Source organism: Bos javanicus, chromosome 29 (assembly GCF_032452875.1).
Source record: "Bos javanicus breed banteng chromosome 29, ARS-OSU_banteng_1.0, whole genome shotgun sequence".
NCBI classification, from domain to species: Eukaryota; Metazoa; Chordata; class Mammalia; order Artiodactyla; family Bovidae; genus Bos; species Bos javanicus.
In genome coordinates this window covers 44,301,612-44,316,511 of record NC_083896.1, presented here as the reverse complement: position 1 = coordinate 44,316,511, position 14,900 = coordinate 44,301,612, and the positions used below count along the sequence as shown (strand labels likewise).

At 60.8% G+C, this 14,900-nt stretch overlaps 2 protein-coding genes across 3 annotated transcripts in view; one reads left to right on the top strand and one right to left on the bottom strand.

The window, feature by feature from the left end:
* The window catches only part of LOC133241454 (trichohyalin), a 34,899-nt gene extending 32,236 nt beyond the window's left edge, over positions 1 to 2,663 (top strand). The window contains exons 5-6 of the mRNA XM_061406979.1: positions 736 to 885; positions 2,095 to 2,663. The gene's annotated coding sequence lies outside the window, so the exon portion shown is untranslated. The remainder of the gene's footprint in view (positions 1 to 735; positions 886 to 2,094) is intronic.
* Positions 1,390 to 13,016, bottom strand: OVOL1 (ovo like transcriptional repressor 1). Of its 2 annotated transcripts, none has more exons than XM_061407004.1 (4): positions 12,046 to 13,016; positions 5,506 to 5,723; positions 3,659 to 3,848; positions 1,390 to 3,503 (listed from the first exon to the last, which is right to left on the bottom strand). In XM_061407004.1, the coding sequence occupies exons 1-4, from the start codon at positions 12,143 to 12,145 to the stop codon at positions 3,208 to 3,210; spliced, it is 804 nt and encodes a 267-aa protein (XP_061262988.1). In that variant the 5' UTR covers positions 12,146 to 13,016; the 3' UTR covers positions 1,390 to 3,207. The 2 variants fall into 2 exon arrangements, with proteins under 2 accessions (XP_061262988.1, XP_061262989.1); XM_061407005.1 differs by lacking the exon at positions 12,046 to 13,016 and adding an exon at positions 7,698 to 11,807.
* Positions 13,017 to 14,900: the final 1,884 nt, after the last annotated feature.

Sequence of the window (14,900 nt, the reverse complement as noted above, 5' to 3'; positions counted from 1 at the left end):
CTGGCAATGGGACCGGTGAGGACCTCCGCCCAGCGCAGGGCGCACACCTCCTCTCTTCTGGGTCTGATCCTACCCACGCCTGCCCAGAAACGCCTTCCCTCCTCTTTTGTTCTCTTCAGACCCTCCCATTTTTTCCGGCCCAGCTGAACCCCACCTCTTCCAAGAAATCTTTACTCTTTCAAATGCAAAAGCCTCCTTTTTGGGTCCCGCAGTATTGGTCATTGGTCGTCTGGCCGTCGTTATACATTGACTTGCGTTAATCTCTCCCCTCTGCCTGGCTGCGGCCTCTTTCCCCATCCACGGAGGCTCACATCCGGCAGCCATACTGCAGAAGCCAGAGATCATTACCGGCCCTCAAAATGTGACCGCCTGGCCTGACCTTGTTGGGTGGTGTCCCACCCCTGAGCCCTGCTGAGGAGGGGGAGACAGCAGAGCCGCAGAGGGAGCCCTCCCCCCACCCCCATCCCTGGCTTCCAGGAAACCTTGCTCCTGCTAAAGTTTACATAGCAGTTAATCATCTGGGCTTCGACAATGGGCTCTGCTCATCCTGGGACACAGAAAAATGGGATTTGGTTTGCCTTTCACATTGGGAGGCTTCCAGAGATAAAAAGAAATCCTCTGTGCTTGGCTATTTAAAGAGACACAGGGAGGGCCAGGGGCCCTTCCACCCTCTGCCTTCACACAGAAGAGCCGTGGAGGTCAGATCAATGGTTTCCTTTTTCCTCACTGCACCAGGGCTACCAACCCTTCTCCCAGAACGTACGCCAAGGGCCCAGGCCTGGCAGCCGCTTCCTCCATCCCTGGCGAGGCTGTGATGGAAGAACACTGAACGGGCACTCAGGCACCCGGGTTCCCCGAGCGATCAGGTCTCTGCAGTGATCCTAGGTAGGTGATGGGCATGGCCGGGTGATCTCTTAAGTTTCCCTCTACTTTGAGTTGCCATGCCATCTGCCAACCTCCCCATCAGCAGTGTGCACCCATCCCAGAGTGTGGCTGGAAGGTCAAGGGTGCTAATACACAATGTGCCTGGCCTGGAACAAAGGCTATGTGGGTGTGACCGTCCCCACAGCTACGTGTCTGACCCAGAACTGACAAGAACTTCATGCCCTACTATTTAGGGAATGCGGTTCTTCCTCCTATGGTCCTGGCAGGGTATGGGGAAGAGACTGGACCCTGTGGCCACCACAGAGAACAGAACGGGGCCCTCGGGTCAGCAGGCACTGACTGCTTAGACCATGGGCAGACCACTTAATTGAGCAGGTTCTTGTCTTGACTTGAGGGCCACTGCTACCTGTAAAAGGCTAAGACTTTGAATAGAATGTATCCACTGTTTTGATTAATTTCCCTGTAGGTGGGGAAAAAAAGGCCTATAAAACAAAAACACTGAAACACAGAAAATGACAGTTCTTTTATTTTGCTAGCTGAGGGGAAAGTTATAAAATAAAACAGACAACACAGAGCTTTGCAACTTCCTTGGAGAGGCAAGGAACACAGAGATGAACAATGACCAGGCAACAAACACAGGGATCCAGACATGTAAACAAGACAGAACTTCCAGAGAAAGTTATTTTATACATTACAACTTCCAGAATACAGCAGCTCTTGCAGGCTCTAGAGTAAAATGAAGCAAGACTCTTCCAAAACCATCCACACACATTCCGAGCTGTGTCAGAGAAGGCCCCCTCCCGCATCCCAGGCTGGGTGGATGCTGCAGGAGAGGCCAAGACTGGGGCCACCTGGGCTTTGGCTTTGCAGGGCGACTCCACCTGCTCTGTGTTCTCTTTCGAGTTTGCCTTCTCACTCTGGCAGACTAGCTCCAGCCCCTGCCTGTCTCTCCCTTTTGACCCACAGCCCTTTCCTGTTCTTAGTAGGAAACCCAGCTAAAGCCAGGGGAGCCTGGCCGAGTCCTTCTAATGGAGTCCTTCTAATGCAGGGGTGGCTCCCTCCTCAGGGGCTCAAGGGCCAACCCTGCCATTAGAAAAACAGCAAAAAGGCTACAAAGATAACCAGTTAACCATCTCATACTGTCCTCCCTCCAGAAGCTTCTGATGTGTTTGGTTATTACTCTGTCCCATTTTTTTGCTCCTGTCCTAGGGTTTTGACTCAGCCAGGAAAAGGCAGGCCTCGCAGCCTGGCCCTGCACTCTTCCTGTTACTGCCAGCGGTGGGCCCCTGGGCGCATCACAGACTCACAACCCCACCACTGGCCTTAGCCCCACGACCCCAGCCAGACAAACCCTCGGCCTCTGGAATGGTGAGTTGTTCCACCCATGGTCTGTCATCAGGAGGCCAGAGGGCTCTCGGTCACCCAGAGGCTGGCCTTGAAAGGATGTAGGAAGGCCGAATTATAAGGAGGGAAGAGTAGAAGCTGTGATGGGCTGTCCCATCAGGAGGAGAGAACGGGGCGCAGTGCACCCTCCCCCAGGGCTGGAGGGAAGTCTTCAATTAAATATCTGGGGAAAGACGAGGGTGGGGGAGGGCAGCCACCCCACAGCCGAGGCACAGGGGAGGTGTGAAATGTCCAGGATAAACACAACCGCGCGGGGAGGAGAAATTCAGCTCCATCCTCTCTCAAAAGCAGTCGCCATCGGCACCAAAAATATATTAATATCTGTACACTTGTCATCTTTTTAAAAAAGAAATAAAACCTCCTTGGCACCAGTAGTTGATTTCTTAAAAATGAGGTGATACGTGGCAAGGCCTCCTGTGTACGCACGTCCACGGCTGTGCACACGCGCGTGCATCTCCCTGTCAACGAGCAGAGCCCTGCAGCCCTGAGCAAGAGGAACACAGCTGAGTGGGCCAAAGCCAGCTCCTCCACCGCTGGCGTTTACCGGGGTGTCCTTTGTCAGGGCACCCGACTGCCATCCACGGGGAACCAGCTGCCCCTGCCCCGGGGCTGCAGAGGCGAGGGATGAGAGAATCACCTTCCCATACCTCATCTGGGAAGGAAGTCCTATCTCTGGACTCAGCTGCTCCACAGGGAAGGCAGTCCTGGCCTCGCCCTGCCCCACACATCTGCCCAGGCTCAGAGTGGCCTCTGCTCAAAGACACCAGTGCAAATACAAACAGAGGTCAGTAGCGCTAGCCTGAGCAAGCACGCGTGGCCAGCTCCAGGCCTGTCCTCGGGTGCTCCGGCAGGAAGCCGCAGAGGGCGGGCTGGAGGGGCAGCGAGGAGGCGGCCCCCACCCTCTCGGGGCGTCACTGCTCAGACGTGGTGGGCGCCCTGCAGCAGGGAGGTGACGGTGTTCTGCAGGGCCACGGCCACCTTCTTGGAGGTCTTGCGCAGCAGTGGGCTGTCGGGATGGTGCTCCTTGAGGTGGAGGACATGGCCCTCCTGGCTCTCGGACGTGCAGCCGCACTCCTCGCACACGTACAGCTTGGCCCGCCGCTCCTTGTACGCGTACTTCTGCTGCACACCGTGGATCTTCTTGAGGTGGGACTCCAGAGAGCAGCGCTGCGTGAAGGCCTTGTCACACAGGCTGCACTTGTAGGGCCGCACGCCTGCGGGGAGGGTAGCGCGGGCGTCAGGGACCCAGCTCTGGGGCACAGGAGTCCCAGCGGCCTGACAGAGGGGACGAGGAAGTCCGCCCCGAACGCCCCGGCCCCCCGCCATGGCCGCGCAGCTGCTGGGCCTCGCGCTGAGCGGGCCCTCTCACCTGTGTGGGTGCGCACATGCCTCTTGAGGTCGAAGGTGTCGTTGAAGCCCTTCCCGCAGTAGGTGCAGAGGTGCCTCTTGACGTCATTGTGGCACTTCATGTGGCGGTTCAGCATGCGCTGGTAGGTGAAGGCCTTCTGGCAGATGTGGCAGGTGAAGAGGTCTCCACTGGGACCATCCCCCAGCGTCACCTGTGGGCGAGGGCGGTGTGTGTGATAGACACCCAGGAGCTGGGGCTGCAGGTGGCAGATGGGGAAGATGCACTGTGCCAGCCCCCAGCCCCGAGGAGGGGCGCTGCCCACCCAGGGGCCACACCTCTGGGCCGCTGGCTCCCGGAGATGGGGTGGTGGGGCCGGAAGCCTCCTTGGGTCCTCGGTCAGCCTCCTGTTGGGCTCCTGAGTCCCTCTGCGAGGCCCTTCTTTGCCGTCACTAAAGACAGCCGGCCAGCTCCCGACAGAAAGAGGGCAACTCTCCCTGGCAGAAAGCCCCGCTTCGCTGAGCCTGGGCGTCCTCTAGCTGCTGCTCAGTTCTCAGTCTGCGCCTCAGGACGGGGAAGGCTCCACACACGGTCGTGGTCTCCGCGCCGCCCTCCGAGGCTGAGGCCACCGCTGGGGGCCCAGAGCTGCCTCACCTCACAGGCCAGCCCAGCCCCGGCCTTTCTTGAGCCTGACATGGTCTAGTCTGAGTCCCTTTGCCACCCTGATGATTCTCTTTATAAAGGTTTTTCATATTCAGGGTAACCGTGCAACACCTCAGGTCTGTTCAGGAATGGAGACGTGGGCTCCAGGCCCTAGCTCTGAACGCTCAGAGGCTGCTTGTGCTTCGTGGTGGCCTCGTCGCTGGCGACGCCGCCTGAGCTCCCCGGGCCCGAGGGGCCCCCCCATCACCCATACCGCCTGGCCCTGCGCTGCCCTTGGCACTGGGTAAAGGCTGTGTTGCTCACTGAGCAAGCTGTTTGGGGTCAGGACTCACTTCTCTGGCTCGTCTACGGTCCCGTGCCCTCTGCTTTCCCTCCACGTGCTCCCTAGCTGCTGGGGCTCAAGGGCTGGGAGGAGAGGCCCTTGGGGATCGGGGCGCCGTGTCAGCTCCCGTCAGCCGCCCAGCGCATTTCCTGGTGATGCCCGGCAGGTTACAACACCTGGCCTCCACGGGTGAGAGAGGAGGAGCAGCCTTTCCCTGCCAGTTTTCTCCAGTCTCTTGGCTCACAGGAAGCTCCGTGAGAGCCCTTCCACTAGATCACCACTGGCAGCTGCTTCCAGGTTCCAGCACTTTCAGGAATGCAGGCCTCGTGCTCCTGGAAAGCAGGGCCGTTTCCGCCACCCTGTGCTTCTTCCTGCCTCGGCTGCTGAACTGGGGCTCACCAGGCCCCGCCCCAGATGCAAGGCCCTGGGTCGGAAGTGTACACTTGGGCGAGGCAGAGACTGCTGGGCACACGCCTCGGGGGACAGCTGACCACTGGGCAGACCCTAGACCTCACTCTTGAGGCAGCGGAGACGCAGGCCAGGCCAAGGCGCAGAGCCAGGCTCACGCCTCCCCGCTCTTCCAAGGACTTCTGTGTAAGGGCTGCCTCCCCTCAAGGCCAGAAACAAAACTAAACAACCCCCACAAAGGACTCCAAAGGGCTGGACATCTCTTGAACCCTACTGCTTCTCCCCAATGCATGGCATTCTCACTTCAGACTCACTTTTCTTTCCCACCCTGTCTATGCCCCAGGGAGGTTCACATCTGTAGAAATATGGACCCAGATCCAAAGCCAGTCTGCCTAATCTCATTTGGGCCACATCTCGTGGGTGGGACCCATGTGGACCCACGTGCGCTGGGCCTCAGGGACACTGTGAGGGTCAGTACCTTCATCTTGGTGCGCAGAAAGCCGTGGTCTCTGCTCTGCGGGCCTGCCAGACGGCTCATGTCTTCGGAGGGCAGCTGGGCCACCACGCAGGGCCCGGGGGTCACGCTATAGCTGGAGTTCCGAAGGCTCATGTCCAAAGCCAGGGGGCAAGAAGGGGGTTCGGCCACCGATGGCTCTGGTTCCTGGTAGGGCTGTGGCGGACAGAAGCCCAGGCTGACTGTGAAAAGAAGAGCAGCCAGGTGAAGGGCTTGGAAGAGAAAAGGGGACTCTGTGGGGTTTCAGGAGGGCTCCCTGGCAGTGAGCTGGCTGGAACCGCGAGCCACTGTCCCGCCCCTTGCAGGCATGTGGCAGAGCAGGGCTGCCCCCAGCCCACTGCCCGCCGCACCTCCCTCCCACCCCATTAAGGTAATTACAGGTGACGCCAGCCAAGCGCCACGGCCCACAGGCCTGCCCGCTGAGTAATTTGTGTCTTAGCGGAACTGGGAGGACCGAACCTGCGCTACCAATTATTCCTCCTGAGTTGTCTGCTGGCTCCACCTGGGCCAGTCCCCCTGGATTCCAGGCCTCATCCACGCTCCCACAGGGACAAAGGGCACCATGGGAAGCCCGGGGTCCCGGGACTCATCGCGGCCCCAGAAGGGTCCTGGTGGTCAGGGCCACTCAGGGACTCTCCTCCAGGCAGATTCAGCCGCTGGTTGTGGGGAACGGGGTGGTCCTAACCCCTCCCTCCTTCAGGCCGGTCTGTCCCGGACACTGCGGCTGTTTGGGGCTCCAGGCTCCCCACTCCTGTGGGCCGAGCCTGGCAGGCAGACAGGTGGGTGGGGCAGAGCAGGGAGGAGGTCAGGGAGCAACAGGTGGATGTGGCCTAACAGTCTCCTGGGCAGCCTGCCTGCCTGTGACGCAAGCCTCCCCCGCAGCAGGGACCGCTCCTCACCGCTCCAAGCTCAGTTCACGGTGGCGCCTAGAGGGCTTGGGCTCCCCCCGGGTAGTGACACCAGCGACAGCGAGCAGACACCTCACACACGGGGGCTTGGACCCTGTCCCAACTAGAGAGGCAGGGAGGTCTCCCGAGTGACAAAGAAGAGACGAGTCTCACACCCCCCAGAGCCAAGGCAAACAATCTAATGTTTCAACTTAGTGTTTTTCCCCCAGAGAGGCTAAGCCAGGAACATTCTCCAGGCCTCAGAAGGAAAACTCAAGAGGGGCACAGGGAGGAAAGGATGAGTGGGCTTCCGGGAGGGGACTCGGGAAGTGGACTTAGGGTTTCAGAACCATGAACAGACCCCTGCGCCGCTGCCCCCTGGCCGGTAAGACAGGACGCAGCGGGTGAGGCTGGAGGCGGAGGGCCGGGACCCGAGGGGGCGGAGGACACACTGATGGAAGAGAGGCAGCTGTGGAGGCACCCCAGTTTCGGGAGAGGCCCCGGCTCTCGCCCCCTCAAAGCACAACAAAGGTCTGACGGGGGAAGAATGTGCTTGCCCGACACCCAAACCCGTTTGGCTGGCACTGGCGCCGTCTGTCTGTCCGTTCGGGGATTCTAATGAGCCACCTCATTCTGGGAGTTGATTCACCAGCGCCTGGCCCTGGCCTGGCCTCTCTCCAAGCCCTGGGCGGCTGGACGTCAGGCCGGAGCTCTTGGGGGTCCCTCCAGTTTTCCCACAGGGACGGGGGCTGCTGAGGGCGGGCGTGTCTGAGAGCTGGCAGCTTCAGCTGATGCCAGCTTACATGGCTGTTGGAGATCCTGCCTGGGAATTCAAAGCTGGATGACAATTTCCATTTCTCAATCCAGGTAGGGATAAATGGGAACCTCTACTCTCTCTCTTTCAGTATCGGGTAGCATGAGCGAGGCTCCCCAGCACTGGAGCTGGGCCACACCGCCTGCACACGGAGCAGTAGACGGAGGCGTGACAGCAGGCAAGGCTTAACCGGCTTGCACCCCAGTGAGTCGTCACTCTTGGCTCCCTTGCTCCACCAGGGTTGGGGGGTGGTGTCCGAGGCCAGGGTTCTGAGATCTCAGCCCATTTGGGGAGGGACCAGTGCCTGCCTCTCTCATTCCACAGAAACCCCCGAAATGACGGTGCTGGGGAGCCAGGGACACCTGGCCTGCTTCCACGCTGCTTCTACCCCGCGCCAGGGGCAGGTGAGGCCATCAGGGTGGGGTGCTCACCTCCTCCCACCCGCCCCGCCAAACCTGTCTTCCTGCCACCTCCAGGAGCGTGTCCCCGCCACCGCCGCACGCACAGGGAGTGCTCGCCCGCGTGCCGCTCCTCTGGCTGGGTGTCACCGAGTCGCAGGAAGCAGAACTGGTTGGGTCCTGCCGGTGCTGCTCTCTGTCCCCTAATTAGACATTTCCGGCAAGGTGGCGGCCGCTGTGGCTACTCTTCGCCCGCCCACGGCTGAGGAGCGTGGCCAGGCCGCGCCAGCTGGGCCCTCTCCCCGCAGCCTCAGGGGTTTGAGGGCTTTCCTTCTGTCTGCCCAGCTTGCCTCCACCTGGATGAGGGGTTCAGAGCAGCTCCCTCTACCCCCCCAAAAGGCCTTCTCCCTGCTCCTCGGCCTTCAGCAAGTCCCTCAAGCTCCTGGCCCAAATACCAGACAGGGTGCTGGGTCCTCCCCATCCAAGGCCTCAGGCCAGGGCCAGGCTCTCTGGGCAGAGCAGCTGAAGGAGGCGTGAGGACACCCAGCCTCCGCCTCCCAGAGGCTGGGGCTGCGCCGACCTGGGAGCGGGTCGGGGCTCAGCTCAGCCCTGAATCGGGGCGGAGGGAGCCCCAAGCGTCAGCACAGCCCTGGCTGTCAGGCGGCCTTGCACCCTCATCAGGAAGGGCAGGGTTCCCGCACCCATCTCCTCCCGCCCCCAGGTCAGCTAGCAGGGCCTCAAAGGAAGCCAGTGAAACCAACTGCCCGAAGTGGGCAGCCCTGCAAACACAACGGGCCCGTCTCTCAGCCCGTGGTTCCCATCCTGTGAACGCCAAGTGTTCCCCTCAGGCAGGACCTTCCCCCTCCGCCAACCGTTTTTCATACGGAGTCCACAGTGCAGGTCACCCGGCGCACCCCAGCCCTCACTCCCGGGCAGACACCGCGGGACTGGGCAGCATTTGCGTGCTGCCCACCTTCCCTCCCGGGGCAGCACGGGGAGCCCCCTGTGGGAGGCCATGCAACCCCGGCTGAGAGTGAACAGAGTTAAAGAGGAAGCCTGACGTCAACAATGGCCACACTCTGCTCCTGTCCTCCCTGTGCCCAGAGGACTCGTCCTCACCTGCTCTCTTTCTGGGACAAACAGTCTGGCAGGATTCTGCCTCAGGTCACCCAAGCGAGGGACAAAGAGCAAGGGCAGCTTGGGTGACAGCACCCCATGGGACAGCCAGGAAGCCCACCGAGCCCACCCTTCCCACCCGTGGGCTGGCTGCCTACCTTCCCAGCCTTGCTGCACGGAGACCTCACTGCCAACCCTTCCCAGGAATTAGAATAATTACCAGCAGAGGCATAATCGCACCCCAGCTCCACTCCGTCCCACCCCCACATGGGTACGCTGGGGCCCCAAGCTGACTTTCTCAGCCTTCCTATCTCCGCTGGCCCGGAAAGAGAGCTGCCCAGCAACCCGCACGGCCTCCAGGCCCCCCCACCTCAGCCTGGCTGCCTCCCTGGGGAGGGCACGTGCTGGGGAACTGGCAGAAGGGCCCACAGACGCTGTGTCCCAAGCTAGGGAGAGGGGAGAGGCCCCGGGACGCTCATGGCTGGCGCGTGTGCTTCAGCTTCCAGACTCGGTCTGCCCCTCCAGGGCCTTCCCAGCCTTTGCCTATTTCTCTCAGCAGGGGCCAGGAGGACCCCCGCTTCATCCGCGTTCCTGTCTGTTCCTGGAGCTTCCTCTTTGGTCCAGGAGATGGAATTTAGCTCCTGGGTACAGGTGCCTGAGTTCATCCTCAAGAAACCAGCAGCCCTCTCACAGTCAGTACTGACACAACAGGAGAAATGCCAGGGAGATGGGGGCCAGGGGAGCCCAAAGAGGGGGCTTCTTAACCATGAGCCCTTTCAATGCTCCCAGCAGGAGTGGCACCGTCTCCCACCCCACAGCCTTCCAGCCCCTGTGCCCACCTGTGGGCCTTTCCCTCAGCTTTCGGGGGAGATTGACGCCAGGGGACTGAGGGTGGGAAACCTCTAGAACTGTGCCTTAGAGAAGAGGCTGGGGCCCTGGAGTCAGACCTGCCAGGCCAGGGGCCAGACCCTTCAGTCAGTAAAGCCCTTCTTTCCAGGCATTCTTTGCTGCTCTGAGGGTCTCAGAGGTCTGGGGTGGGAAGGTCAGACCTCAAACGCTTCATTCCCCTGCCCTCCCAGTGCCTCTCCCGGGGGACCGGACGGGGTCAATGCTTAGCTGGTCACAACGTGCTGAGTCTGTGGGGTGGGGTGAAGGAAACGTGCCCAGCCGGCTCCTGGGGTCACGGTCCGCTGGTGATGGAATGGCCCAGTCAGGGGACAGGCCACCACAAAACACACTCCCCACTCTCCAGCCATCTGAGGCGCCCGAGCGTAGCCCGAGAACATTCGCTTTCTCATTTCCAAAAACTGTGGGAAAACTTGCTAGTGGGCCACATGGCTTTGAGGGACAAAAGTCAGTTCTTTGACTTCTGCTCTTTGCTTGACCCCACAGGACTGTGCCTGGCAAATTCTCACCTGCATCTACAGGTCAGACCCCACCCTACGTCCAGGGTGGTCCTGCAGGCTGAGCAGCTCCCCTCACCTGGACAGCAGCAGCAGGTGGCACACATCCAGATGCCCTCCTCCGCACCTGCTGGGCCTGCCCCTGGGTGTAGGTACCCCCCCACCCCCCGCCACTCCCACCACAGCCGCCAGAACTGCGGTGGGGAAAACCACTAGGACACAAGGCGGCCAATGATTTGAACAAGCGGAATTTCTTTGTCCTTTGTAAAAGTCAACACATGACCTGTTACTGATTGGGATGTGAAATAAAACTAAAAATAACAGCACACTGAGTCTCCAGCAAGGCTCCGCTCACCTTTAACACAGTCCAAGTTCGGTTTATCAGATCCCAAGGAGCAGCTAAGCAGCAAGTCAAACACAGGTGAGGGAGGAGCAGGAGCAAGGAAGGGGGCCCTGGCCCTCACCCTCACCCCTTCCGGACCTGAAACAGCATCAACTCCCTGGGGAACCTGGAGAAGCGAGAAACCGCACAGAGAATCCTGGGCCTGCTCACTTCCCTTGATGTCTCAGTTTCCCCACTGGGATCATCAGGGCTTGGAACATTCCCTCGTCTTAAGGAGGCTGTAGACAGGGGCCAAGGAGCTTGAGACAAGGCTCAGCTGTGAAACACCCTGCCAGCACCCTAGGCCATAGGATCCTGATATCGGTCAGGCCACCGCTCCACTCACTGTCTCCAACCGTGCATTCAGGAGAGAAACTGAGGCAAGAGCCCTCACAGGGCCCCTCACCGCCCTCATTTCGCCACTTGCCTACAAGGCCTGGGGCGGTGCCGGGGAGCCTGCAGATCAAGGGTCAAAGTCGGTTGGTTAATTACAACCTCTCCCCCCTTGGAGGCGCTGGGCAGAGTGTTCAGCGCATCCCTCGCCCCACCCCCCAGGCCTGGGGAGGGGGAGTTCCGAAGGAAACCGGCTCGCTCCCGACCAAAGATTCTGTTGGGGGTGGGGCGGACAGAAGGCTCACAAGGAAGATGCCGCCGGGGCAAGAAACAACTGGGGTTACTCATTCCAAGTTGACTCCGACGCTGTCAAGGCGTCTTCCGAAAATAAACTGGCTGCCCCAGCTTCCCCCAGGCTGGTCCCTGGCTGTGGGATGGGTTCTTTAAACCCCCCTTCAGCTCACTGGTGTCCTCCTCTTCGAGCCTGAAGGAGGCGCGTTTCTAACCGAGGTGAGACCCGATCCCACCTTTGTCTTAAGGGCTGGTCGCGTCTGGCGTTCCCCACGGCTGGGGGCTCCCTGCCTGCCCGACCCCCACGGGGACCTTCTGGCCACCCGCGTTGTGGGGGAAACGGAGAGAGCAATGAAGGTGGCCTAACGCTCTGGGTCTTCTCTTCCATTTTGCACAAACCTCAGCCCAAACTCCAGCTCGCTCCCGGCTCCCCCAAAGTGACACCGCTCCAGCGCCCTCCGCCCGCCTCATAAAAGCCCCGGCTTTCTGGATTTACGACGCGAGAGTGGAGGGTCGCCGGGGCGGTGACACACCCCGTTGCCTCCCCTGCGCCGCGGCTCGGGCCGGTGGAGGGGAGGGCGGCCCCACGCGGGCCCGTGCGCCCCCGCCGGAGCCTGGGAACCGCTGTCCCCCCGCGCCCACCCCCGCCCCTACATGGCCGCTCCTTCCGCCCGCCCTACCCTCCCCTCCCCCCTGCGCCCGGGGTCGGCCGCGCCCGCGCGGGCTAACGGGGCCGCGGCCGCTTAAACATTAAATCGGGCGCCGCTGCTGCGCCGGCCGCCGGGCTCTGCGCCACGGCGCCCCGCACGCCGCCCGCTCGACGGGGCCCGGCGTCCTCTCAACGGCGCGGGGCTCGGGGCGCGCTGGCCGAGCGCCTCACCTGGCACGTAGATTTCGCCGCGCTCCTCGTCGGGGAGCTCGCTCCAGTTCCTCTTGCACGTGGAGACGCACGGCTTCTTCACCAGAAACGCGCGGGGCATCTTCGAACCCTCCTCGCGCGGCACGGGCCGCTTCCGCAACTAGAGCCGGAGTCGTCCCACCTTTCCCAGGCCGGGCTGGAGGCGGGCGGGGGGTGGCCGGGGTGGGGAGGCGAGTAGGTCGGAGAAGAAGTAACCAAAGCGCCTCGCGTTCCGCCAGGAGGCCGTGCCCGGGACGGCGCGCGCCCGTTTCTGCTCGGCGGAGCTGTTGCGTCCTCCGGTCCCAAGGAGGTCCCCTGCAGCCAGGTGCAGCGGCCGGCGGGGAAGCGTCTCCCGGCGCGACTGGCGTCCCTCGCGGCCGCTCGCGGAGTCTTAAAGTGCTAGCCGGCCGGACGGGTTCACGCTTTATTGGCTCGCGGCGGTGTGTGTTGGTGGCTGGGGCGGGGAGGGGGTGATCGGAGCTAATTAGCTTGGAGTGGCCCGGGGAGCGACGGCGCATGCGTTGGGAAATAACGGTGACAACCCACCTATTTGTTACCTGTCGAACCGGTTTCCATTCCGCTGCCGGTGAGGTGGCCTCGCGGCCTGGGCGGGGTGGCCGGGCGGGGGCGGGAGCAGGGCACCCGGCTGCCGGGCCGGCCCGGTTGCCGCCCAGCGGGAGGGCTAGCGTTCGCCAACCGGAGTTTCGGAGAGAGAGCCGACGAGCAGGGGAGGAAGGGGAAGGGGCAGCGTTATCCGGCGCTCGCACGCTCCGCGGGTGATGAAGTGAAACTCGCCCGACGAGGCCCGGCGCGCCCCGGGCGCCTGGGGAGGCGCGAAGCCGTCGGGCGAGACTGGGCAGCCCGGCCCACACTTGTTGAACCGGGCCTGGGCCCAGGCGGCCCCGGGTCTCAAAGGCCTGGCTGAGCAATTCGTGGCTCAGCCCAGAGGTGTTGGCTGGTCGCCGGCTCCGTGCGGAATGGCACGCGGGGCCGCAGGAACGCGCAGGCGGGTGGACCCGCAGGCCAGGCCGCGCCGGCCGCAATACAAAGCGGAGAGAACCCGCCGGGCCCGGGGCCGCCGAGAGCCCGCCTTTCCGCGGGCAGGCGTGGAAGGCTTCGTGGAGGAAGGGTCGTTTAAAGCGCTCTGAGTCCGCCGCCTTCCCGAAAGACCCCAGCGCCTTAGCCATTGGGGCTTACCCCGCGCCCCACCCCCAAAGCCCTCGTCTTTGTCCCAGATGGCCCGATTTCGGGTGCAGCAAGACTGGAGGGGAGCGGATGGTGGAGGACCAGCTTCCTTCGCCTGGCTGCAGCCACGGCAGGCAAAGAGCTTGTGTCCTACCCAGGGCTCAGGTTCAGCTTGGGACCCTCACTCCAACCATTCACCATGCCCTGCCCAGGCCCCAGGCCCAGCCTCCTGGAGGGAGCCCCCCGCCCTCATCAGAAGCACCTGGTGGCCTCCGTGAGGCACAGTAACTGTGACGCTTGCGCCACTGGGCTTCTCTTACCAGCTGACCAGTAAGGGCAGGGGATGGGACCCCTTCCTCTTTTAGCTCCCCTCGCTTCCGCCATGTAAAATAAACTAATATTTCAGAGTCCCGGCCACACAATACACACCTTTCTCACATATTAAATGTTTGCTGAAACAGATTAGGAGGAAATGAATCTGATAAATGAATTCACACAGTTCAAAAGTCAGGAGTCAGAAAAGGAGCAGCCTGCCTATGGTGGACTTTCAGGCATGTAGTGAAAGAAGGTAGTTTTTTAAGAGGGAGGTTCCAGAGGCCCTTAACATCCCCCCACAGAACTTCTGTGGCGCACACCCTGGGTGGGTGGGGAAAGGGTGGACTTAGGGGCCAGATGGGCCTCCTCCTCTACATCTTCCTGGAACCCGGGAGTCTGGCCTGCGGAGGAGCTTTCCTTTCCAGCCTGTATTGTCTGTGACCTGAGAATCCCTTGTCTAAGTCCTGGGGCCCTGTTGAGGATGGTGTGAGATCTGGCAGGGGCATTAATGTTCGCCCCCTTCCCCTTCCTTTCCCAAGACTCTGCCTCCCACAGCCCACACTTACCTTGTCAACTCTTACCCTGAACTCTCAGACATCCGATAAATGTTTATTGAGCACCCTGGTTGTACCAGACCTTGACAGGAGCTGGGACACAGTAGGGACTTTGTGGAAACTCTGATGAAGTCTTCATGAATAATGCTGGACACGGGCAGTCCTTTTTATGGGGGAAGAACTCAGATGTCTTCACTTGTGGAAAGAAAGTTCTCCAGTGTACCCAGTGTATAGAATGAGGCCCCGTGAAGGAGAGAGATTTGTCTGTGTTGTCCACGCTGTATCTACAGCATCTGTAACAGTGCCTGGCACATAGTGGGTGTCAATGAATGTTTATTGAATGGATGAATAGCGTATGTTTGTTTTTTAAAAAAAATGCTTTATTTATTGGCAGTGCTGGGTCTTTGTTGCTGCTCGGGCTTTTCGTTGTGGATTTTCTTGTTGTGGAGCACGGGCTCTAGGTGCTCGGGCTTCAGTAGTTGCTGCACGTGGGCTTAGTAGCTGCGGGTCCCAGGCTCTAGAGCACAGGCTCAATAGTTGCGGCCCACGGGCTTAGTTGCTCCATGGCATATGGGATCTTCCTGGATCGTGGATCAGTGTGCCACTGGCAGGCAGATTCTTCACCACTGAACCACCAGGGAAGCCCCTAGCCTATGTTTCTTGACTCGTGTGACACAGCCTTTCCTGTTCCAACTTTTGCTAGAGGCATAAATGCAGAGCTGACTTTTTTTATTATTATTATTATCATAAGGAAAACTATAATGTCAGTTCAGTGACAAAAGG